Source organism: Coloeus monedula, assembly GCF_965178545.1.
Source record: "Coloeus monedula genome assembly, chromosome: 6".
NCBI classification, from domain to species: domain Eukaryota; kingdom Metazoa; phylum Chordata; class Aves; order Passeriformes; family Corvidae; genus Coloeus; species Coloeus monedula.
Genome location: NC_138786.1, coordinates 55,481,195 through 55,507,669, shown reverse-complemented (window position 1 = coordinate 55,507,669; position 26,475 = coordinate 55,481,195). Strand labels below are relative to the sequence as shown.

The 26,475-nt window shown below is 47.7% G+C and overlaps 1 protein-coding gene across 1 annotated transcript in view; it reads right to left on the bottom strand.

Annotated features, from left to right (window-relative positions):
* KIF26A (kinesin family member 26A) overlaps positions 1-22,984 on the bottom strand; it is a gene marked incomplete at both ends in the record, with an annotated part of 100,373 nt that extends 77,389 nt beyond the window's left edge. Inside the window, 2 exons of the mRNA XM_082284306.1 lie at positions 20,304-20,549; positions 22,850-22,984. Of these exons, the coding sequence (XP_082140432.1) occupies positions 20,304-20,549; positions 22,850-22,984 (381 nt within the window). The remainder of the gene's footprint in view (positions 1-20,303; positions 20,550-22,849) is intronic.
* Between the last annotated feature and the right edge of the window lie 3,491 nt (positions 22,985-26,475).

Genomic DNA, 26,475 nt, shown 5'->3' with positions numbered 1-26,475 from the left:
GTGGTGTAGTTGACACACCTGAAGGATGGGATGTCATCCAGAGGGACCTGGACAAGCTTGATTCCATGGGAATCTCATGAGGTTTAACAAGACCAAGTGCTGGTGCTGCACCTGGGTGAGGACAACCCCCAATATCAATCCAGGCTGGCGATGAATGGATTGAGAGCAGACCTCGGAAGAAGGGCTTGGGTAAGAATTGCCCTTATAAGCCCAACAAACCACACTCATGTGACTGGGATGACACCAACAGTCTGGTGATCAATACCCACCTGTAACCCTTCTGTTAAGAAGTGGTCCTGTGAAAACTGCAAGCTCTGCAACCTCTCACCATCCAAAGGACTGGTGTGATCAAAGAGGAGCAGCTCCCTTTGCCTAAAGTCTGTCTTCTACAAACATAAATCCATGGGGCTATACCCACAGGCAGACAAAAACCCACTCTGCCCATGCTCAAAGCATCTCAAAAGCTATGCCAATAGGGTTTTTTAACTCTGCTAAGGCACAGGATACAAACATATTAAACCCATGGGCAAAGTTAGCTTGTATCTGCCTATAACACACGCATATGTAGACACAGATGACGGGCAAAAATACCTCTGTAAACCCTTTCAGGCTCCTCACACACACACACACAAAACAAGCCTTGTCTCCCGAGACACAGAAGCAATCAAATACCTGGCAACAACTTTCAAAACCCTTCAAGCCAGATTCTATTAAAACCAGCAACTAAGAGATGAAAGGCACTAGCTCATCCTACCAGTCACACTTAATAAGGCTCTTAAACATTTACTGTAGCTAACGTTACCTCTACAGAAATTCCACAACCGTAGACAATGCCTAACATCATAGATACATTTATGTTTCCGTTCAGTTGAAGGTACTACATAAAAGAATGGTTTTATTTTCATTTGTGTTCTGGGATCTTGCAAAAGAAGCTGCCTCATCACCTGCTGGAAAAGGCCAAGTACAGAGAAAGAAAGGGCTCTTTTAAGAATAGAAATTACAGCCCCAGAGTGAGACTTGGGCCCAAAAGAAATCCACGGCAACATTCATACTGAATGCAAAGTCATTGCATCCCCCTCTAAACTGAAGCATCCCTGTTTCTAATTTCAAATTAGCAATGAACTCTTTCACCAACCTGCCTCTCCATTTCATAAAATGCCCATGAAATGCATGTTTGTAGTTGTTGGGTGATGACTTAAGTAACATCTCGGTGTGAAAATTTCCCCATTCTTTTTAAAACAAGGTTTTGTGGCAATAACTTATGTGTCAAATTTGCAGTGAATCATTAAAAAAAAAAATACCTGCCACCCAAGTTGCCTTTATTATCATTACAGATGTAAATAAATGCCTTCCTAACATCCTTATAAAATCTGACAGCTTGTCAAATAGCCCCCATGGTGGACAGCACTGAAGCAGTCCTACAGATCATTAGAGTTAAAGGGCAGTGAAGATAACTACCTTGTCCCACCTCCTGCACATCACAGCTCTGATAATTTCAACCATGAGAAGAAGTGACCCTGACAGGCTTCTTTAATGAAAGTAGATGCTTTAATATTTTAAGAAACACTCAATTTTATTTAAGCCCATGTGTCTTCCAAACCTACAGTATTTCTGAATAAAATTATGTTTTTAAAGTAGACAGTATATGAATAAAAAACACAATCAAGCATGTAGGAAGAGCAATTGAGGCTATAAACCCAGAGCTGACACACACTACTATTTGTTCCTTTGACACTTTATATCAGCAGGGCCAGAAACTCTGCTCCCAATGGTCAACTTGAAAAATCCAAGTGGTCGATTCCAGGACTCTCAGCACCATTCCAGGCACTGACTGTGTACTGTTAATATTTGATGCACACTTGCAGCTCCAGTCTCAGAGAAAGCCATTATGCAGGATATGCTAAAAGATGTGTGTTTTACTTCACATGACCAACGCTGTGATTCACAGGGAAAACCTGCACAGAAGGCACAGACTGGGATGTTACTGCTCCAAGCTCCATCAGCAAACAGTCACTGAAATAAATTAACATCAGCATCTCATGGAAGTCCCTGTATGAGAAAGTTAGGCAAGATTTATTCAAGACTGCAGTCTCTGGAGCAGTTAATCAGAATCAAAGGTAAGCCAAAAAATAAATAAATGAAAATGGGACCAGCTAGAATAACAAAGCAGCACAGCCAAGGCAGCAGCCACGTGACACCCAGAGGCATCTCCAGAGCGGTCAAAACAACTGTCCACAGATCTTGCCAATGAGCCAGATGCTGCTGCTGGAAGAAGGGTAGTGTTGATATAAACTCAGAGATACAAGATGCTTAACACCAAGAGCAATCAATCTTCATGGTTCCCACATGGCTGCCAAGCTTCGCTATTATGCCACAAAGAGATGAAAACAAACTTCATAAAACACATGTAGATCCTACATGACAAACTCCCTCCACCCTCCCCTTACTATTCAGAAACAAACCCACAACTTGGGTGTAGCTGTAAATGACCTGATGCTTTTCCTGAGTTAACAACAGAATCAGGAAAGAATATCGTTGGCTAAACAGTGCACTGTACACACCCTGCCAGAAAACCAATGAACTTATCATACTGTATAGGAAATTCCTACCTTCCACATCAATTAGTGACCCAAGAGTGATTGATTTTATAATCCCAAACTTGATTTATAAAGTGACTTCCTCTGGGGCCAATTTTCCATTACCCAGCATGTGGAAAATTGCATATGATCAGTGCACTATGAAAACCAAGGAAAAATAAGTGCTATTTAAACCCCAATTCTACCATGCCTCCACATTCTTGCTTTCCTAAGGGAGATGCACTTTTGACAGTTACTTCCTTTCCCTGCCCCAACATCCTATCTGCACCACACACCAGCTGGGCACTCAATCAAAACAGAAACAACAACAGGAACTAGCAGCTATTCATTACAATAGGATCAAAACATTTCTAGGCACTAGTGCTTCGCCAAGTTACCGTCCTTGAAGACCTGCCACAATCCTCTTCTTCCCTCCCATCACAGACACCATCACTGAAAGTGGCCCCACTTCAACCTGAAGCACCACGTATTGAAGATGAGTTTTCTAATCAGAAGCCACATCTCACTCAGAACTGCAGGAGGCAATGGAACTGGGCAGCCGAAAGGTGAGAAAATTAACTGGCCAACAACACAGGCCGATGTTTATCCTTTATTCCAATCAAGCTAACATTAGATCCAGTCTATAAAACATGGGTTGCAGTGCACACTAACTACCAGGGTAATCACAGAAACAGCACCACAATATGATTACTGGGTGCTAATTATATCTTATAAAGAGCTAAAGACAATCAAGTACATGTAATAAAGATGTATATGCAGTTTTTCACTGACCTGAAACAGCTTCCTGCATTAGTAGGTTAACATTACTGCAGGAACAAAGCAAACAGTTACATCTACATGACAAAATACATGAAACACAAGAGCCAGATGTTGGGTCCTTTCATCCAGGAAGCAGTTATTTAATTCCTGGGAAAAGATGATCTCTCTCATTCTTTCATCAATACATGATATATCTCTTAACAGAACCAATCCTGGCTCCTTGGCCTGCTCTGGGTACAAATCTGCAGGACTGCACAGGGTCATGAACAGGGTCTGCTTTTCCCACTGTGCTATTGCTTCTGGGCAGTGAACACAGAGCCATCCTCAATCCGCATCTGTATCTCCCCATTCACGCACAACAGCACAGACCCCAAGGAGGCTGTCAAGAAAGACTGTTCTTCCCCTCACACCTCTCCAGGAAGGCCAGTTCTCCATGGCTAAGTACAAAAGAGAATGCCAAGGAGATGCCCACACTCTCCACCACAGGTGCTGACCTCCAGATCCCATAGACAAAGGGTCCCCTGGCCACCAGCTAAGGGCTCCCTCTCCAAGCACCACCAAGAACTGCTGACCTTTGTCAAGTCATTTTGGCCACGCCCTCCTCACCTACTGTCCATCCTCCCAGATAACAACACTCATCTCTTAACGGATGGACAGTCAACAGCCACCATTAGCAGCCACCCAAGGATCACAGAATGCATGATTACACAGGACCCTACACCACAAACAATTCAGCAGTTTTGCTAACCACACTACAAACAACATGACTGAAAAAGCACATCCCTCTGCAAGGTTACTCCAAGGCTGTCACTGCATAAACCAGCCAGCCTCAGCCTGAGAACACCACGTGTAAGGCACATTCCTCAACAAGGTACAACAGATAGTAGTACTTAATAAACACAGCCATTAACTAGGAAGCATCCCTGCAGCAATTAAAAGTTTGCAAAGTACTACAACGTACACCTGGTTATTGCTCTGACATCTGCTTAGGTTTTCTGTGTAAGTTGGACCAAACAAGAAAATAATTGAGTTTATGGGCATTTCATGACAAAAATGACAACAAGGTACTGTTAATTGATCATGAAAAATGGCATAAAAACTCAAATGAAGCACATGTAACGTTTGAAATGCTTAAAAGTTACCACATTTTATAACAAACTATATATGACCAAATGTTGTTTCCCCTATTAAGAATAAAATTATTCTAAACTAAGGATTTCATCATAAAATGAGAAGAAATTCACAGTCTGAACAATTGCAGTTGTGCTGAGCACATTTTAAGACATATGGCAACTTTATAATGGTCATTGGGGATGAAGAGCTAAAATTCTGTTGCAGATTTTGAATTTAAGACATTTCACATAAAATTGCATATCTCAGGAAACAAATAAATTGTTAAGTGTGCATCCTCATAATGTTACAGACGATATTTGGCATATGCAAACATGACTACCTCAAAATATGAATGCTATTTTCAGTACAATTACCCAATTGCTTTAGAAAGGCTCCAAATAAGTTTCTAAAAAACTGTGAAGGCATCATTAAAAGAAAACAAATGTAACAAGATCTGCCTTAACTTTATACAGAATTACTGCAACATTACTCAGCTACAATATGTTATCCAGTGTTCTTAAGTCAATGCCCCAATTACTATTGTAAGTCTGTCATTTAAATAGTTCCTTCCTGTTTAAAATGTAGAGAGCCAAATGCATTTTCCCACCACTAGGTATTGTGTAAGACTCCCTTCTCTTCCAGCAAGCTGGCTGAAGATGGATGAGCTTCCAAACTGATATCATTTTTAATTACGTGTTTTTGTCTCATTACTAATTTCCTAAACATGTCTCTAATCTCGCAGTGAAATCTCTGAGCGCAGTAGGTGTATCCACATACATCATGCTCTAGAAAATTAAAATGAGATAATGATCAGGACTGCCATCACAACATAACCTGAAACAAGCAAGATACATGAGAGGTGATACATACTCATAAGACTCTGATCTCAAGTGTTTCTGGAAAGCAGTAGCAACTGGATGGTTTCCATCCTTCCTGTGGGCTCACCTGGAGCCAGTAACACAGTGGCGTCTAGGAGAGGGACATGCTTCAAGCAACCTCCCGCTTTGCACTTTTCACCGGGCATTTGCAAGCTTGTGATGCCAAATGCATATCCACCCCCCTAAACACTCCACCAATAAGCACTGTGTTCGTAATGGAGCCCCGATCAGCTGCTCCTCTACAGAAGATAAGCACAGGTATCCCAGTTCCCTCCTGCCGCCGGGGCTCCAACAGCTCCCTCCACCTAGGCCAAGGTCTCCTAGGGGCAGCCTTCTCCAGGAGCACAGCAGAGCAGGAAGGGTTGGAGGCAGACACACCCACCAGACAGGGAGGGAGGCACATGCCCACGCAGGCCCCACAAACCAGAAGGGGTCACACCCCCGGCAGCTGCTGCTGCATCAGATGCTCTCTTGGCAGGAACTGGGACTATGTATAGACCCGTCAGATTAGGTCAACCAAGTGCCAGCCAGTTATTCCCATGGGATCCCTCTCATTCCTCAGATACCTCTCACTACCTGAAAGGCATTGCACAGCTGAACAGAGTTGCAGCATTCTTTAACCACTAAACCAGCAGGGCAAAACCACAGCTTTTCAGGGGGGAAAAAGGCAAAAGAAAACAAAAAAGGGTAACTGTCACGGGGCTTTCTTCCCAGCTAAACACTTCACACACCAAATTCCTAAGGGAGTGATGCTTTCAGCACATCAGCTACCCTCTCATCAACTGACACTTCCCAAACAAAGGTGGAAAATACTAGAACTGTTGGAGTGGCTGACATTTAAGCAATCAAATAAAGCAAAACCAGATAAACCACAAGCATTTAAATCAGCTTTTATCTTCTAAGTAGTCTTAAAACACGTCACAAGTATGATTCTGCCTACTCACTCAAAGAAAAGAGGTCTCTGCTGCTTCATAGTCAAAAAGATGAAGGTAGAGGTGGATTAGAAACACGGCTGAAGAGCACACACCAGATTAAACCACTAAAACCAGTGCACGTGTAAGGAGCACCAACACCAGGGCCCTGGTACATATGCATGCAAGTCACCAGTCTGTAATCACAGGCTGATCAAAATGCATGTGCTAAATGGGATAAGCTTATCTAAAAATGTAATGCCAGCTGAACTGCCCTGGGTCCCGAGGGAGGTCTGCAACACAGACAGTGTGAGCCGGCTGGAGTTCAGATGTTTCACTGCATTCACACATGCTGCTGTGGAAGCTGGATGATGGAAAAACTACACAATTTCACATTTTCTTCTCAGAAAAGCAGTCCACAAAATTTCATCCTGTTTTTCTACTTACTACCCATCTACTGACCAGGATCAAATCCAGCCTTAACTTCCTCAAGAACTTGATGAAGAAATTCCCACAAGAGCCCTTGAAAACAAACACTTCTACTAAATTTCACTCATTCAGCAGAGGAAAGGAAAAGCTGGTGGATGCTCCCATCTTCTTCCCACTGCATCTTGGGAGGACCATGAAGAGGACACCTACAGACCCAAGACTCCACCAGACCTTTGCTGTGCACCACCCACCCTTGACTGGAAGCAGCGCCCACATGAACTGCACAACACAACCCTCGACCTCAGGTGGGAATTCACTGACCACCAAGGGCAGGAAGAGCCTTTCATGTGACTCTGCCGGGTTATGACTGGGCTCCTAGCCCTTTTAAATCCTCATTAACATTTGCTGACACCTCCTTTGCAACCAGAGGGACAGGTTCTTTACAAGAAGCTGTTTCACCTTCCCCAGTTAATGCCTTAATCCACAGACTGAAGCAGGTCAGATTATCTACACTTATCAAAGACAACATTATGCTTCATAAGCTATTTTTCTGCTACAGTAAGGAATAAGCACATTTTATTTCTTACTATGTTTACCCATTACCTCACCGAGACACATTATTGTTAGTCTTTCTGAGGCTCCCCTAGAACAGGAACGCATAAAACAGGATTTCCTCCAGCACTGCATACCTACTTACTCCAGAGTCATTAATGACATAGGACTGGATTGAACAAAGACTTAACATCAAATGAGTATTCAAAACAGCTGGGAACAAAAATATATCTGCCTGGAACACTGCATCTGTGTTTTGTCTTTTGAAAAATGTCAATGAGGCAAAAATTCGCTTTCAAGACCACTTTTACAGGAATGTTTTCATGAAAAAAAAAAAGGATTTTGCTAAACAGTTGCATGTGGCACATGTATCCCAGCAGGCTCCAAATTAAGTTTATAGCAGTTTTTACATATAAATCTGCAAATCAGGTTGTCCTTTTTCTGGAGATCAGATGTAACTTAACTGCTGTCAAAAGGAACTCTGCAGAAAAGATCCAAGAGCTGCACAAGCATCCTCCAAAAACTCAAATCCAAATTGTCTTCCATGTGATAACAAGCAATAGCTGAAATACTCAAGGGTAGGTAACTATCCTCAGAATTCAACTCTGAGATTTTTAAAATACCTCTAACCAATACTTTAAGGAAAACTTATAGATCTATACATGTAAGAAAAATACAAGTGATACTGTACCAGGATTGGTAGAAATTACGGATACTGCTTGGGTTCAGTGTTTAGCATCCAAAATAACCTTGGCAATCTCTTAAAGACCTCAGTATGGTTGGTGCACACAAAAGCAGTGGCAGCCAGCAGGCAGGGAGGCAATGCAGGGATGCATGAGGAGACACACTGTGGGCTCTGTGTAATGCTATCAAGCTCCCACCTGCCCCAGGACATTTCCTACCTCTACCTACAAACATCGATTCTCCAACTGCTAAGTAAACAGTCTTTGAAGATAACAAAGCTTATTCTAATCTCTCACTGATGACACTCCTGTTTTGTTCTCATCTGAGCTACTCTGTAAAATCAGGATTACCTTAACTCTTTGTTGTTGCACAGTCTTCAGGAATCCTGCTCAGGTACAGAGAGAAATATGTTTTTTCACTCAGTGGATCTATGTTTTTTCTTGCTGAATAACCACAGACATTTTTCAGCTCACTTCTTTAGCAGCAGGTGGACCATTTCTTACCATTATACTTAGTGAGACAGCTTTCCCAAAGAAAGCACAAGTACAGCCTCTCGGAAGGACAGAATGCCATGGACTATTTTCCCACACTAGCAAACAGGACTGTTGCTCCAGTGGCAAAATCTCCAAAAAATCAGATTGAGCCTGGACCAGCGTGGTGTGATTCTCGGGGTGTTCCTGTCCAGGGCCAGGAGCTGGACTTGTGGGTCCCTTCCAACTCAGGATATTCTATGATTCTACCAAGACAAATTAAAATAGAAACTATAAAAAGAAAACAATAAAGTAGAGACTTCCAATGAATCACCTCAGAGGACAATGCCTTTGTGTTCTCACTTGTGTTCACTTCTCAGGGTTAAGTGTTCTACACTGCAGTTCTTTAACTATCTACTCCACACTTCTCACTGCACCCAATCCTCCAAGAGCCAAACCCTCCCACAAGAATAAAACACTCAGTGAAGAACTCAGGGTGAGTCAGGAAAGCCAACCCCGCATGCAACACATCTTTCATGTCATCAAAAGACTTGGCAATAAGAAGCTGAAACCAAACTAAATTCTTATAGCACAAACAGAGCGATTTTGCTTTTGAGCTCCATGTGCTTATGAGCAGCCATGATCAGAATAATAAAAGAACACACAGCAGAAATCTGAGAAGAGGAGCTCAAGCTGTGCCTGAATATTCACACTCCCTGTCAGTCCCAAAAGCAAATTTCTTTTGGAAAGCCTGAAAATTGTCAGCCAGGGCTGTCTGCTCTTCAGTAAGCTGTATAATAGTTATAACAAACAGATCCTGGCACTATTTCCACACATATAGACATAAACAGGTAATTATGTTCCCACTGAAGAGAAAATGAAGAGGATGTGCTGGAGAAAAGTGGTAATGATACCAACACAGAGAGATGGATTTGGAATACAGACATTGACCAGTTGTGCAGCCTGGCTTCCTCTGCAATTCACCCATGTAAATCAACTGAAACTGCACTGAGCCAACAGGCTTCATTTTCCACCTGTTAACACAGGTTATTGATTCCACTGTCAATAGAAGAACCACGATGCAAACTGCTATGAAATGAAAATCCAGTGTCGCCTGCAACTGGAGACAGAAGTACGGAGATGTACATTCAGGATGACATATTGCTGAAAATACTCTTCCCTAAACCCAGCCATGGCTCCCCAAAGGGCTGTTACCAAAGACATGACTACTTCCCACTGCCAAACTGCCCTCAGGGAGCCAGTAAGGCTGAGCCAGGGTGTTGCTCCTCACGATCAACTGAGCAAATGCTGAGCACAAAGTCCACCTTCCACACAAAAATCAGAGAAACCCCTTCACAGCCTGTGTTTCACAATGTGTCAGCATGAGAAACTCTCTCACTCACACAAATGTTCTAATCATTTAGCTCTCTGTGGAAGTCTCAGATTTTAAACTTGAATAACAAGTAACTTCACCAGGGGTCAGTCAAGCAGCAGTAAGACTGCACGAGGTGGCAGGTTAAAGCATCTCATGTGTACAAGAGTACAAGTATGAAATTCAGAAAGGGCCCCCAGGGATCCCAATGCAAGACATGAAGATGTAATTAAAAACCATAAATCCATCAAATGAAAAATATGTAAACTTAACATATTAACTCATATATTTTTCTTCCTTGAACACATTTGTCTTACTCTACACTACTTTGGAGCCTACAAATAAAAAATTAACAATATCAGAAGAAGTATTTCTTAATATGTGAAAAGTGAGTATCAATAATAAATGCTTTCTACCTTATTCTTATAGGTAATTGCTGAAAGAAGCTATCTCAGCAGACTGATGAGATTCTGTGCATATTATGAATTATTACAACTGTATCCCCTCTTTACAAAATCCACAAAAGGACGGTATCTTACAGTGTTTCGATGCCACTCAATCATCCACGCAAAATTACCCTTGTGAGAGCTTGTTGGAGGAATGTCAAATGTATTTGCCTGCCTTTGCAGCAAAATCTTCAGAGAAAGACAAACAAATAGTTCACAGCTTGCAGTTATACAAGTTACACTAACACCTGAACATTCTGACTGCAAATTCTGGGTTTAACTTTGTATTTCAAGCTACAGGCAAAACAGTTATAGGCCAAATCCTGTCCCATGTCTCACCCACAGCATAGTTTTCAAGATAGCTTACAAACACTCTGCAGTACCTGTATTAAAGATCATATTACATCTAAGGCACATCTAAAAAAGGGTATTTGGGACAAACCAGCCCTCCCATCTTCTGCTCACTGACCAGAAAAGTAGCACCAAGCATTGCTCAAAAATGAGAGAGGCAAAGACATTTGTCCTTCTCCTCCATCCTTTAAAAGGCCAAACTTTGCAGAGCAAATTTGTTTCCCATCATTAATGAGTGCTTCCTTGGAACCAGATTTCCCAGGGCCAGGCAGCAGTATATGGGAACACCATGGGTGACCCAAAAGGAGTAGAGCAATAGAAACAAGGATGGCCAGGTTTCCTGATTGTACAAGCCACATGTTTGTCTTCAAGTTTCTGACAATTGTAAAGACTGTCACACTCCACAGAGTCCCTGGAGACAGCTCACAGTCTGGGGATGGCAGCTCGTGCTGCCCTGTTTTGGGGTGGGAACTGGACACGTGCCACCGGTCCAGCACAGTGCCACGGATCTCAATCACTTCAGTAGTCTCACCTCCTCCAAAACACCCAGCAGCACCACTCTACTGAAGGCCATGTGACGTACCCTGGGCATAGACACCATCCCTGAACTCCTCAGGGAGTTCAGATGCAAAAGCAGTAGGCAACCCCTGCAAACAAATTTTTACTTGATAAAGCTATATGCAAGCTGTAGGAAACTGCTGTAGTCTAAGATTTAGGAGAAAAGCAGCAGTGCCAATATGAGTAAATACAAGCTACAACATACAATACAGTGAGAACAACACAAGGCAATAAAAAGAGAATACAATACAAGCTGAGTACATCTAACATCCCAAATGAGTTCAAACACAAAGCCAAACGCTGCCCATTTACAGTACAATCAGCACTGATCAATGTATACACATGGACAGCAACACAAACCATGCTGTAACAAATGGTATGTTGCAATAAAACAGGAAACACATTTAAACATAACCTTCAGAATGCTGAGAGAACTAGGACTAATACTTCTCTTTCACCATTCAGGCTGAAAGCCAGTCAATGCCCACCTAGCCAGAAGTATCACATTTCAGTTCTGTACAGAAGGCTTCCTATCCCATTCACCCAGCAATGTAAAATCCCTCAGCAACATCAGGGGAAGATTTGCTAAGAGCTAAACAAAAATTGATCATCTTCCCACAGCTGTCCAGTGTTCCAGTCAATCCTGCACAGATACTGATGTTTGGTAATGCCAGCCCAGCCCCAGATGAAACTCAGAGCAGCTTGCAAACTCCAGGAATGCTGATCGAAGACAAATTTTAAGACTTGACTCAAAGAAGGATGGTTGTACTCACTTAAGCTTCTTTGTGTGAGCAAGAGCTGAGATTTCCCTGATTCACTGTACATTAGGGTGATGTATATGGCAGTCAGACTCTTGGTGATAAAACAAACACACAACAATGGCATTATGCTGCCTAAAATAGGTGGATATATTTACACTAAACATTCTTTCTCCAGCATGAGAATGAACATCTGCCAGCTACGTCTTAAAGACTCACACAGCTTCAAAGCAAAGTAAGTCCAAAGAACTATATGCCAAAGATTTACATTCACTTTAGCTTATCCTAGAGAAGAATATATTACTCCTGCTAATGACTGGAATAGTAATTTGAAGCTTTTGCTCTTAAGTTCCTCTGTAAAATTTACCTTTCTTTCCATTTAAAAGTCACACATTTCTTATGGAAAACTAATAAGTAATACCACTTGGTATGAAGTTCAACAGCAGTAGGAGGGACTGAAGCCAATGAAGAGGCCCTAGCTTACAAGGCCACATCACACTTCCACAAGGCAGCTTTCCAGTTCCATCACAGGGAGGCATCGTGCCGTATGCAGACACACCTTTTTTAGATACCATCAGCACAGCTCTAACCCCTTCACCCTGAGCTGATCTGATACCTGCTGCTTACCGAAGCTCCACTTCAGCTGGACACACACCACAGACCTTCAGTCTCCTTCCACAGCCTCACCATTCCTCTGCTGGTGAACCAGCAGATTTTCAGGACTACCGGCTACTACCTCCACAGTTTATCTGAAATCCCCAGCTTTTTTTGCTCTTTCTGCTGTTGCAGTGACCCCAGCTCCAGAAACCCCTCCCTGACATCTGACCTGAAAGTTCAGTTTCAAGTCACAGAGCCCGCTGTTTTCTGTGTTCCTATCTTATATATTCTTATTATGCATATTACAGGAGCAGTCAGCTCTACTAACAGCAGTTGATGATGCTTAATGCCATACGAGCAAGAGACAGTCCCCACCACAAAAGATGTTTTTACTGGAAATGGACAAAAGATGGAAGCATTTTCTCTTTGCTGAGCAGAAGAGAAATTAAGTCCATGCATATTAAGCTGCTTGCCCAAATTCAGCTGTTTGCCCACAAACTCAGTGACAGATCTGGGGATTCATTCAGATCTTGAATCCCTGCAGTGGGACACAATTCCTGTTAACACACGCAGCAGGGAGCATGATTCTCCTGGAAGTAAGGCCCAGGTTGTCTCCCAAACACCACTCAGGTGAAAGACTACACAAAATTAGTAGACACTTGTAAAAGAAGTCAGGCAGGTCCCAATCACAAGCACAGCCAGCAATAGAAAGATTCCCACCTTCCCAATGATGCCTTCCACTTGGGGATATACTGAATACATAAATACAAAACAGTTATTCCAGTGCTGCAGGTCTGCAGTCAGAGGACAAGGAGACAAATCCAGACAAGTTAAATTCCACTTAGTTCCAGTAAATAATAAAGAGCAGATACAGTACTTCCAACTGGACAGCTGCCTGCCATACTCAGTGTGACCAATATCCAAATAGATCTAGTTCCTCAAGGTAATCAGTTTTGAGAAAGGCAACAGCATTGGCATGGAAAAATATTCCATAAGACATGCAGATGCTTCCAGAGAGATTCTCCTTATGTAACCAGGGTGAAGCAAAACCTCTGCTCACTTTTCATGACAAAATGTTCACCTGCCAGCTGAAAGCCCAGGGACTAACTGGCTCTTCTCTACATCAGCATTGTCACTGCGGCAAGGACAACTCAGGCCCAGAGAGTGCAGCTATTTCGGGGTACCCAAGCAGCAGGAGATACATGCAGCAACTGTGAACACAGTGGGGGAAAACACAGTGGTCTTGAGGGGAAAAAAAAAAAAAAGAAAGTCTTGGTGGTTTCAGACTCCTACACCCTGCAGTGCCAGGTCCAGAGCAGCAGCCACTATCAGCTGCTGTGAGCCAGGGAAGAGGAGGAGGATGACTGCTGCCTCCAACAACCTCACTGTTAACAAGTCAGAGGTTGGGATCACTGTAGGTGGAAACTCTTGGCAAAAACAATAAAGCAGCTACTACATATTTCAACAGGTTCAAAGTAACCTCAGATGTTAGGAGCAGATGCTCTTTTCCACCCCCTGGGATTTTGAAATGGCTTATGTGTTTCCTCCCTTCCCCCTAATAGGGCAGGGTGCTGAAGGAATTAGCCAGAGAAAGAGCCAGAGCAACACTAATTACCGTCAGCTAGCCGGGAGACCACAGCACCTTCAGCTAATTGTGCAATCCCCACTCCCCCACTTCAGATCCCCCAGTGAGAAAGTCTCTTGCCTCCAGCATCCAAACTGCAAGATAATCCCTCTCACCTGTATTTTAAAAGGCCATGATTGAAAATCCTAAGTGTCTAAAGCAAACTCATTACAATTAGTTTCCACAGCCTGTCCTGTCATACGGGGAACGACTGCGCTGCCTGAAACAGGGGAACTGCTCGTGTCAACACATTTGACACAGTGCTGTCACTAACCCTGTTATTAGACTGCACACGTACCTGAAATCCACATCTGAGCTCGTTGCCTGGAGCACTCCACGGCCAAGTCTCTGCAAGAGTCTCTCTCACAAAATTAAATATTTAATGTGCATCTTTAAAAAATGCCCCGTAGTTTCATGTTTTTTAACTAAGACATTACTTTTCCACTTATGTATTTTTGAAATGTTAAATATAGAACATTTTAAGGTGCATTTAGTGCTTGTAAAGAGCTGTGAAAATTGGATTCCTCTAGAGAGCAATCTGTGAAAGACAGCTCTCCCACTCAATTCCCCTTACCCATATCAACGCAGTTGCAGAAAGACCTCCCACGAAAATAAGAAGAGCCCCTAAGTAACAGAGGACCCCAAACTTAGCCAGGACTCAGCTGTGTCACCATTGTGACTCCCAAATTCAAGGCAGTAAGGGCTACCCAGTAGTAAGGGCTGACACACTGACAGAAAACAATGGGCACAGGAAGGAAAACGCAGTGAAGCTGAGGATTGCTTCTAAAGCTTAGACCTATTCCACATGCACCTCAAATGGTGCAAGAAGCCCCCATATGCTCTGAATCCTTGTTCTTTCAGGGGAACATGACCCTGAAGGCAAACACTGAGGACACAGAGCCCTCTCCCAGGTTGCTTCACATGTAGCACAGGCTCCTGGAGCACTCAACAATGCACACCACAGTGAGGAGGCAGGTGCTAAGGGCCAGGGATCACATGAGCTCTCCTTGCCACTATTTCTGCTGATACCAGGCCATCAGAGTAGCCAAGGTGGGAATTACAAAGCATCCCTGACTCTCACACATTAAGACCACAGTCCTCAACCCCATGCCTGTCCTCTCAGCCTGGTTTTCCAAAGCAAGAAGAATGGCTCCACTGCCCTTCTTACTGACAGCCCTCCTTAACAGCTTTTGAACCTCTCAAATGATCTGAAATTGAGGTAGAAGGCTCAGAACAATTTCCTACAACTTCCACAAACTGTCTGTGAGAGAAATTGGGCAGTACCCATGTGTTATTAGTTGTTTGGCAGCAGCCAGATGTCCAAGTACTATCTTACTGTCAACCAAACAGTGTGTGCAGCTGCAGAGAAGATGCTGTCTCTTATGGAGTCATCTGGGACAAGGAGGCAACAGCTGGGATTAATGCAGAAGGATGGGGAGAACAAATGCAGTGAAAATCCATCCTACCAAACCCTCCTTCCCTAGTTATGCTGCTTGTGGAAACATGGGGGGATTATTTAGCATACAGGAGAAACCCACAGGGAAGAGCATGCTCATCCCAAAACTCTGCTCTTCATCTCCACCTCATGTGACGCAATCAGCAGCACATACAGGTGTGCCCCCAAGAGACCATCATTCTGAGCAGAAGGAGGAGTGATGGGAGTTCAGTCCAGCAGCACGGTCTGGCATTTGCACAGGTAAGACACATCCAAGTAAACAGCACGTCTAAAGCCAGTGCCATCCTCCCTTTTTTCCCAGAGAACCCAAGATTCCTCCAACTCTGGCTAATGTAAATCCAAGCCCTGACAAGGATACAGCAGGCTAGGACTTGCTCAGCTCCCTGAAATGATTCATGGTTCACTAGCAACAAAGGTATAGCCTGTCCCGGTCACTGAGGCTCCCTGCAGACCAGGCCTGGCAGCGTGATCCTTCGTACCCAGGTGCAGCTTACCTGGGCAACTGGGAATACAGGACTTTCTAGGTACTGGGGAATAAAAAATTGCCAACCCCATCAACAATACAGCCACACTGTCTTCTTTGTCCTTCAGACCCTTGGAAGCCGTTCAGTGGTGTGCCTCATGTAACACACAGTGCAGATAATGTAACGGGTAAAAATTAAAAATGAAACAACAGAACAGGGAAGAAAAGAAGCTCTTTAAAACTAAGACAGCAAGAAATTCCTGAACTCAGGCTAGAACACAATATGAATGTTTCTGCCCTGTTTCATGCTGCCTCTGGCACCCGCCTGCACTGTCAGTAGCTACTGTATTAACTGCTCAGACTGGGGATAAGGGTGGATGGGGAAAAGTGAAATGGGCTGTCTGAATCCCTGGGCTGGGAGAAACGTGATCATCCAAGCTAATCACTTCCAAAGTGAACTTCTGCTGAGCTTGGCCTCCTTTCAGTACTGATAAAACAATTCTTCTAATACAGTATACCTGGGCACAAGCATTAATTTTCTACAACCAAAGTATTTACACCAGTATAAATCCCTTCTGTGGATGTAGTTGCATCTGTGTGTGCATTCCTCACACCACAAGGCATTTTTTCCTCTGCTCATAAGGCATTAGCTAAAACCATTTTACAGTAGCTGTACATCCTTAAGGCTATTGCCTGTGCCAGAGGCAGCACAGAGTTTACTTCTAGAAATGCAGCTACAGGAGCACATCTCTCATACTGAAGAGTTCCTGCCTCTCCACTTCCTGCTGGAGACACGCACCTCACTCTGACATACACCTCTTCAGAAATGACAGCATGTTTGGGTTTTACCCAACAAGGACATCACACAAATTGATTAATTAGCATTTTTGAAGCACTATGAAGAATTTAGTAAGTAATGCTAAGTAATATTATTACTAATTTAATCTACATCCCATTCAGTCCTCAGCCTGTCCCTGAAACTGCCAACAATTATGCCAATTAGTGGTAATTGTGGTGGTTTGTGACAAGGCTATTTGCCAACTAGGAGTGAGACACAGACCACCAACTCATTTCCCCTGGATTGTCCCACAGCTGCCAACAGCAACAACTTCCGGGCACAGCAACCTGCTCTCCACTCCAGCCAGAACTCTGGCAGTAGGGATCCTGTATCCCATTACCAACTCTCCAGGGACACAGCCTGCAAAACTTTCAATTAGGAGTAAACCAAGACACCTTGTTTTTCCCTCCTATGTTAGTTCAGTGCACGACCCAGTAACTGATGCCAAACTGCAATACCAAAATGTTAATCTGGGATAATTTCAGATTAAATTTTGCTCGGTTCCATCCACACTTAATGAAAATGACATTTTGATTCACACACAGGCCTCACTGTGGTGGAAAACTGTAAAGGCAGCAGCAGTAAAATGAAGGAAATTGAGAGTGTAGGATGCAGTAAATCTTGTGCTTGGGAGACTGTTTTAAAGAGTTTTAACATAAGCAAAGAGGTGTATCTTTTTATCAGCTGTCCACAGAGATTTGGAGGACTTTGAAGAGAAGGCAAACAACTAACAGTATTCTGTAATCAATGCACATCATCTGAGCACCGAAACTTTAAATTATTTATATATTTTAAATATGTCTAATTGAAAGGATAACAACACAAACTGTATGAATCATAGCCCTCTCAAGTAATTAGATTTGTTATCCCTGCAGACTGCAAACAGTACGTTGGCTTTCTATTCTAATGTGAATTCAATCCCTTGTCAGCTGCCCCACGCATGAGAATACACCTCCACTCTTTCATCAGGAAAGATATCAACAGCAGGAAACTAGCCCTTCTTTCATCTCTGAGGCACCCACCCACCTTTCCAAAGGGCTTTCAACCAGGTGTGGAAACCTTTCTGAATCTGTGCTGAAAGATCTCTTAATTATTATGGCAAAGGAGGTAAATCCTTTGAGAGCAGCATGCTCCAAGCAGCAGCCTTCTAGTGTTTACTCATCCAGTAGTTGCTTAGTTTGACAGTGCATTACAAGAGCTTGTAAGAAACTCTGGACTTGCATTGTACGGGCATGAAACTTACAGAGAGGAGCTGCTTTTTCAGATGTCTTGTTATATAATTAAACAAGAAAGGGAGGGGGGAAAATCAAGCAAGCTGCCTTTTTGGCACAAACATTACACAGTGCTCACCCTGCCAGCATATTGCATCAGATTCCCACTGCAAGGCCAATTCACAGCAGCTGAGTAGCCGAACCCCTGACTGTTATCTCCTGCTAACCTACTTCACGCTCAGGAGGCAGTAAGTACAACTGTTTATTGCATCTTCCTTCCTGAGGAGCTGCTCACCACACCAGGATTAGAGGGAATCTGAGCTTGCAATTAGGCTACAGGTCTCACAAGTGTCAGAGAATACAGTTTCCAAAAAATTTCAACCATCGAGCCCTACTGCATACTGCACACTGAGTAAACTCCAGGTATCTGTTACTCCGTGCTCAGGTCTGCTGAGGTTCTGACACTGTGACGACTCCTATTTTATTACGTTCCTAGGCATGCTTTGAAACCCTGCAGAAAAGGGGGATCAATTTACCCATCATCAAGTGCTTATCAAGGAAGTCCCCTGAGACGTGCAGGAAGGAGACCACACAAACAGGCCTTTGCTCACAGGTCTCCTCACCTGAACACCTGGCTGAGGCCCCCTACTCTCCTAGACTGGAATTTTTTTTTCCCATGGCAGAGATCCGCTCCCAGATAGGACACAATTCTTCATGGCAGAGGCCCACCCCAACAACAGGAACAGGGGTTTCTGTGCTCCTCATTGAAACAGCCTAGCTCAGGCATTTCACATGGCAAATTAAACTCCTTTCAACCATTTGCAGCAACCAAGAAAACAAAAGGTCCAGCAGTCCTGAATCCAGGGAGGTAAGATACACCTTTTACACCACAGAAATAAGAGCCCGCTCCAAACCCAGCAAGTCAAAAGAGAGATTCCTCTCGATTTCAAAGGGCTTTGGACCTGGCTTGAAAATCCAAACCTCACTCTGCATTCGGACACTGCTCCACAATGCACTTCCAAACAAAACTATATTTAGATTCAATGGGAATTCTGTAGATCATACAGGAACTCTCTGAATGAAAATGAAGGTCAGTAGGGTTTGGCTTCCTCTTCAGACCCTCCTCCCCATTCTTGCAAACATCCAGATAAGCATTGTTTAGAAAACAATATGTTACTTCCAAATGTTATCAAAACCCCAACACACGTTTTGTGTGTCCTGAAACAGAATCTCAGGGTCTTCTGTTGCATTTTGCCCCATCAGCTAATTCTCAGGATCTCTTCAGATGTCTAGGCAAGACTCTATACCAAGACTGTCTTTTTTCACCTTTCAAAAGCTTTGCCCTACCTGCTCTGACAAAGGAAAAGGGACAAGGATAATAAAGACCTTTGCTAGACATAAACACGGAAAGGAAAAACTGTGCAGACAATTACAATACACACATATAAAGCTGCACTTGTGTAAGAGGGAACCTCTTGGCATCATCATGCACTTTCTCCATTCCCTACCAGATATGAAGTGCCACCATGCAGCACAAACTGGAGGAAAATGGCACAGCTAATGCTTGCCCAAGGGACATTAAGGACAGGAGTGAGCCCATCAGCCAGCCAGGCACACTGAAGCACCCCGAGGGCAAAAGCACAGCCCACTCAAAAATCATCCCCCTCCAAGTTTCCTCCAGTGCCATAAACATGAGTGTTTGATTCTCAGCTGCACTTTATGGGCTTCTCGGAAGGAGGAGCTGAACGTCTACCACCGGCAGCTTCTCTTAGGAAGGATGAAGGCAAATCCCAGTCGCAACACCGAGCCGGCATGCCCGGGGCGCTGTCAACAGGGCTGGGCGGCCCCAGGTCCTGCGGAGCAACACGGGGAGCTCCCCGGCACCAGGGCTTTGGGGCGGCCCCGAGGGCGCGTCCCGGACAGCAGCCGCACAGCCGCTTCTCAGCTCTTTCGCTCCTCTTCCCAAACTCCCTATTTTATTTTTAACTGCTTCTGCCAGCCGGTGGCTGTAACAGCGGGTGAGCGTCCAGCCGCACAGTTTCGCTTTCTGGTAGAAGTCCGGGGACGGGAAATCCTTGAACTTCTGAAGAACCCTCCTGGGTTGGAAATCTCCGGCTTTGCCGCCACGCTCCCTTCCCAAATCCTTCGGGGATGTACCTGTGACCCCGTGCGGGCCGGGGCCAGGCTCCCGCGCCCCTCCCCACAACCCCCCAGCGGTGCTGGGCGCTGCACTTACCGGCGGGGCGTTGGGCGGGCAGCCGCCGGCAGCCAGCCGGGCCGCCTGCCTCCTCAGCTCGGCCAGCTGCGCCTGGCAGCTCCGGCACCAGCCCCCGGCCGCCGCCCGCTCCAGCGGCCGCGGCTCGGCCCCCGCGGCGGCTCCCGCTCCCTCGGGCGGCGGGCGGCTGGCGCAGCGCTCCTCCTCGGCGGCGGCCGGCGGCCTCTTCCGCGGGGAGAGCTCCCGCGCCGCGCTCCCCTCCGCCACCTGCGGAGACAGCACAGCTCAGCAACGCGGGACGCGGAGGCAACGCTGCTCCCACCCTCCTCGCGAGGGAAAAAAAAAAAAAAAAAAGTGAGGAAAAAAAATTTTTAAGGGAAAAAAAAAAAAAAAAGCGCTCAGCCGTGGGGAGGAGTGTTGTAGCAACTTACCCCCGGCGCCCGGGGATCAGGTCCCAGAGCCTTCCTGCCGGCGGCCGTGATCATGACAGCGGGAGATGCTCCCCTGCCCCGCGCCCCGCTCCGCTAGTGCGGGCGGCGCGGTGCCCGGCGGCGCGGCCGGCCCGGGGCACCCATGGCGGGGCGGGGGTCAGGGGTGCCAATAGTGATCGCGCCGCGTCCCCGCCGCCCGGGCTGCCGCTCTAGGTGATGCTGCCTCCCATGATGAGACAGGAGTGAAGTTTGGGATGGGAGACGGAGGCGGAGTGAGCTCCCCACGGCGGCACGGGGAACGACCCAGAGCACGGGAGCACGTCGCCAAAAAAAGCTGGAAAAGTGCTTGGAGGACAGGGGAGGAGGGGCTGGGCGGGGGTGGGTGGGGTGGGGTAAGCGGGGCGGGGGAGCGTCGGCCGGGGCGGGCTGGGGTTTGGGTTTAGGTTTGGGATAGCGGCGGGGCGAGAAAGATGCCATTTCACAGTGACCCTACGGGATAGTCCCAAAATCAGTGTCACTTAAGTCGTTGCCTCCTTCACATTCTAACACTCAAGTTCCTTGGGAGTCGGAAAAAAGGGCCGGGCGCGGGGTGCGGGTCCCGGCGCGGGGGCAGAAAAGCGGCGCTGGGGGTGCGGACCAGCTGCCAGCGGGGCTCAAGGGTCCGGCGGGGATCCGCTCCCCTCGCTCCGCCCCGCGACTGCCGCTCTCCTGCGCGGGCTAGGATACGGTGCCCCCCCTCCGCGGGCAGATGCGCGGTGCCGCGGGGCACAGACCCCACGGGGCCGACTCCCCCGCCGCTCAGCGGGCGCGACGGGATGCTCCTACACGCGAAAATTGACCTGACAGATGGAGAAATTAACGTTCGCAGCTAATTGTCTACTTGGCTGCCGCTCCGGCTCGTATATTTAGCACTTTTCTCCTTTTTTTAGTTTTTGCCCCCAGAGAGAGAAGCGCGTGCCGCTGTCTGTCACGGGGCCGGTCCCGCGCGGGCGGCGGTGGCGGGGCCGAGACGTGCCCGGGCCCCGCGGGCTCGGCGCGGCCGCCGCCGTCTCTGTGACCAGAGCGCCCCCTGCCGGCGCCGCCGCGCCCGCGGTCCCGCCCGCGACGGAGGAGCCCGAGCCGCAGCCGGAGCCCCGCGGGGCCGCTTCCCCGGAGATGCCAACGCGGCTCCTGGGCCCCTTCCCCTCCACCGCGCGAGTGGGTGCTGCTGGCGCGTGGGGTAGGGTCTGTGGTGAAGTGGGCAGCGCCGAACACAAAGAGTGGGGAAAAAATAATCCCGCCCAAGAGGCACCTCTCCCCCGCCGGTTAAACTTTTCTGACTCTGCCAAGCACGTGTGTGAAGCGCCCCACCGGCCCCACCCCCAAGGGTGCATACCCTGGAGCACGGCTGGGGCCGTGGGCGACGAGCACGGCCCTGAGGCGCGCCCCGCACGTCGGGCAGAGCCCCCCCTACACTGTGATGTGCCCCCCCCGCCCTCCCGGGCCGCCCGCCGGCAGCCCGAGAAAAGTCTGGGTGCGGGAGTGAAGCGGAGACACGGGGGGCACGGGCTGGTACCCAGGAGCTGCCGTGTGCCCCTCTTGGGGCGGGAGGGGAAGCGGGACCGGCACAGACACATGCACCCGGGCGCTGCGCCCCGGCTTCCTTCTCCCGCCTGCTCGGGGCAATGCTGCTCTCCGGGAAGTTCCTCCGAAATCTCCTGTGCCCAAACAACGTCTGCAAAACCCTCCCGCGTCTCCAAGGCTCGGGTTGGACGGGGCGGGGGATAAAGGGGTGGGCTTCCCGGCCGGCGCTGGGGTGAGCCGCGCTACGGGGCTAAGCAACCTCTGTTTCTCGGTAAGTACAAAGCCCTCCTGGAAATAGCAAAACGCGGTGCCACCACTCCCCATCTGAAACCGGGGTCACATAAGGTGCCGCGGTCCCCATGGGGAAGCCCCAGGAGCAGTCCGGCAGCGCGGTCCCCCCGCGCCCCTCCGCGCCGCTCCGCGGTGCCGCCAGGACTGTTCGTGGTGCTGAAACCTGCCCGGCACCGCCGCCCGCAACTTCGCACCGCCAAGTTTGCCACCCCCTTCCCGTGAGTCGGCCCTCGACCCCCTCCCGGGCCCCAGTTCCCCCGGACCACGGCAAGATCCCATTACCTTGGCTTTCCTCCGCAGGAGGTGGCTGGTGAAGCCGAAGATGATCTCCGAGTCCAAACACAAGGCTCCTATCTCCAAGAGGCCGGGATTTTTCCTCGTGGCGTTGGAGGCATCGGGCGATTTTTGAAAAGCCATAGTTTGGGGTTGGAAATATCCGGCTCCCTGAGCGGAGGCGATGTATTTGTATACACACACGCACACAGAGGGGGGGGGGGGAAGAAAAAAAAAGGGGGGGGATAAAATAGCAAACACCTCCCACCCTTTAAAAAAGAAGAGGGGAAAAAAAGAAAAGGAAAAAAAAAAAAAAAAAAAGCCAGACGCGGGTGAGTTACTCCGTCATATGCCAGGATGCGCCGCCGGGGTGAGGTAGTCAGCAGCCGGGCAGACCCGCCAGTCTCCCTGCCTCTCTCTGCTGCTTTCCGCCGCTCTCCCTCCCGTTTTATCCCCCCTCAGCGCACCTTGCCTGACGAGCGAGCGCGGGCGCGGAGCCCTCAGCGCCCCACCGGCGCTGGGGCCGCGGCCGGGGCCGCCGCTGCGCTGGGTGCGCGGGGCCGGCAGCGCCCTGCTCCCCCGCCGCCGGCCATCAGCTCGCCAAGCGAGGGGGCTCCCACCTCCCGCTGGCCAGGAGCCCGCACTGCGAGCCTCCTGCCTCCCCCCATCCACTGCTGGGTGGGTTTAGTGGCTGGGTTGGTGGGTTGTTTTTTCCCTCCTCCTTCTCCTCCTCCTCTGGGGTGAGCGCAAGGAGGGAAAAGCTGCCAGTGAAGTCAGTTCAGGAGGGAAAAAAGACACGCACAGGAAAAAAAAAAAAAGGGAAGGTAAAAAAAAAAAAAGGAAAACCTGAGGGAGCAGAGGTGAAGCACTTTCCAGAAGGGACGCGGCCTTTGACTCCTCCAAAAAGCTTCCCCCTCTTTTCTCCCCTCTGCTTAATTGTATTTGCAGTGGGTGCGGACGGCAGGAAGGAGCGAGCTCCTCCTCATCGAGGGGCCGAGACACAGGTGCCCGATGGAAGCTCCCGGATCGGGCAGCCCTCCCTGCAGGCTGCCGCTCCGGCCGCCGCCGCCGCCTCCGCCGCGTGTCCCAGCCCGAGGGCCGGGCAGAGCTCGGGGGTCCCCGCTGAGGAGCGGCCCGTTCCGTCGGGGCGGGATGGATGGAAGCGGGGAGGGGGCTCCGGGCAAAGCGTTAATCCCTTCCCGCGTATTTTCCCGCTAAACAAATAATCCTCCCCGACAAAGGCATTATGCAGCTTCATATAGTCCGCAGTGAAAGGGAGTTGAATAATCTGTTTATACCGGCTCCGCGCCGGCCGCCCTGCCCGGCCACCGGGTGCTGCTGGGCGGGGGGCAGCCGGGCCCACTGCTCCCATCCGCAACTGCGTCCGGGGCAGGGCTGAGCTCCTGCCCCGCAGCCTGGCCCCGGTCAGAGCCCGGCACGTCGGGAGGGAGCTGTGGGACAGTGGCGGCTACAGGAGAGCGGGGAGGGAAGGAGGAAAGGAGAGACAGAGATGAGGAAAGAGAAGGGGAATCAAGAGAGAAGGGAGGGAGGAAAGAAAGGAAATAGAGGAAGGGGAGAGAAGAGAGAAGTCTTAAGTCTCTATGGCCACGAAAAGACACTGTAGTTTTTTTATTCTGAATTTACTCAGTTGTCTATTCTGGGCTTCCAGCTGATGATGATTGTGTGTGTTAAATGAAGGAAGTGAGTTAATGTGTGTGTCTGTAGGATCGAGGTGTACAGATGTAACAGGCAGGCACTCAAGCAGTGCTGGGAGGGAGGAGAGGAGGATGGGAGTGGTGAGATGCTTACAGCAAAGGTGCAAGGATTTGTTTGGCTCCTCATTGCATCCCTTCCTAATGTCCAAATATCAGACCCAAGATGTGCCAGTGTGTTAACTGGTCCCTGGATCCATCTGGGAATAGTGTCTGCAGGGACTCAATCCCTGGGCCATCTTGCCCAGACTCACCCTCTCACCCCCCACCAACCCTGTCCCAGCCTCCTGTCTTGTGCACCACTATGCATTCAAAGTCTTCCACCACCCTCCCCTGCATAAGTGGGATGTTCCCCTGCCACAGAAGATCCCCGTGCTTGGAAGGTGGCACATTACCAAGGGAGTAGGAAGAAGTGGGTGAAGAGGAGGGCAGAATGAAAAATTATTCAAGCAAAATGGTGGTATGGACATCAACAGTCCAGGCAAAAAGTGTCCCCACCCAGGCTCTCAGTTCAGGTGTTCAGCATGAGATAGAACAGTGCCCATCACTAGCACCAGAAGCATGAAGTGTCATTTCCCATGCATTGGAGTCTTTCCCACCTTGGCCTGGAAACATTCAACAGCAGAGAAAAATGAAGGCTTGTTGCCTGCTCTGAAGAAGGCCTGAGGCATCTGTCTCCATCCCCCACATTTTCAGACCAACCAAATTTAAGCACTCACACCACTTCCCTGTCCTCATGCCACCTCCAGCCCACCACATCTCCCTTCCTCACCACAGTTTTTCCCTCTTCCCTGACTCTTGGCAAAGTCCCTAGGAAGGTCTGGGTCTAAAAGATATCTTGAATGTCAGGCACCGAGAGTCCCTGTGCAACCCCAACCTCACCCCTAATCCTGGAGAGTCTTCCTTTAATCACCCCTATTAAAGCAAATATCTCCCCACCCCACTGCCCTCAGGTGTCTTGCCGATAAACGAGCTGAAGGGAAAGTTATTACCTTTTATTCATGGTGTCTAAACTAAAGTAAAACATCAACAGGGTGACTGTACATAATAATATACTAGATAAAGTCCATTTTTCTTGGGCCCTCTGAAAGCGATCCCTGAGCATTAAAACGGGTCTCTTAATAAATATCTTATCTCCCCTCCACAGAGCCCTGGCTGCAGATAACCAGACAGCCATTACTGTACCTCTGAAATAACCCCATTTCCATCAGGGCCACTTCAAACAGGCTTCTCTTTAAAGACCTCCGCCTCTTCCCTGAGGGGAGGTGGGAAAAGGCTTGAACCTCCCTGGGTGGGGGATTTCATCCAAGTCCCCAAGCATGGTGTGGGGTTACTGCATTGCAATGCATTCCCTTCCACAAATAACCATGGAGCAAGGCGTTCTGCCTGCAAGCCACGAGCCTAAATGAATCCCCTTTGTGCCCTGCTTTGGGGTGAGCAGTGCTGGGCTCCCACAGTTCTGCGCCCCTGGGCCTGCTCTGCAAGCAGAGAGAAAATTGGGCAGCAGAGGAGGGACATGGTAGGCAGCTCCCATCTCGAGGGAATGGCCTTCCCAGTGTGTGCATCTTAGGCTGCAAGGTGACGCTGTACAGGTTGCACCGGACCCCTTTATTAATACACTGTACAGGTGATAGTGGATTTATTAAGTATATTGCTGTGATTTCACATTTAATTTACTAAGAATACAATGGTTTGGGCTAGAGGACCCAAGGGAAATCTAGGCAACAGTGAGCAAAAATCCATGAAATTCAATGTAGCACACTAATCATGGAGGCATTATAGTATTAATTGCTATAATGATATACTTCTAATCCTATCTTACACTGCACCACATAATTTCATTGGGTAAGAGAGAAGAGGAATTAAATTTAGTTCAATACAGGCAAGCGTGTAACTTAATAGAGTAGTTTGACTCTGGCACAC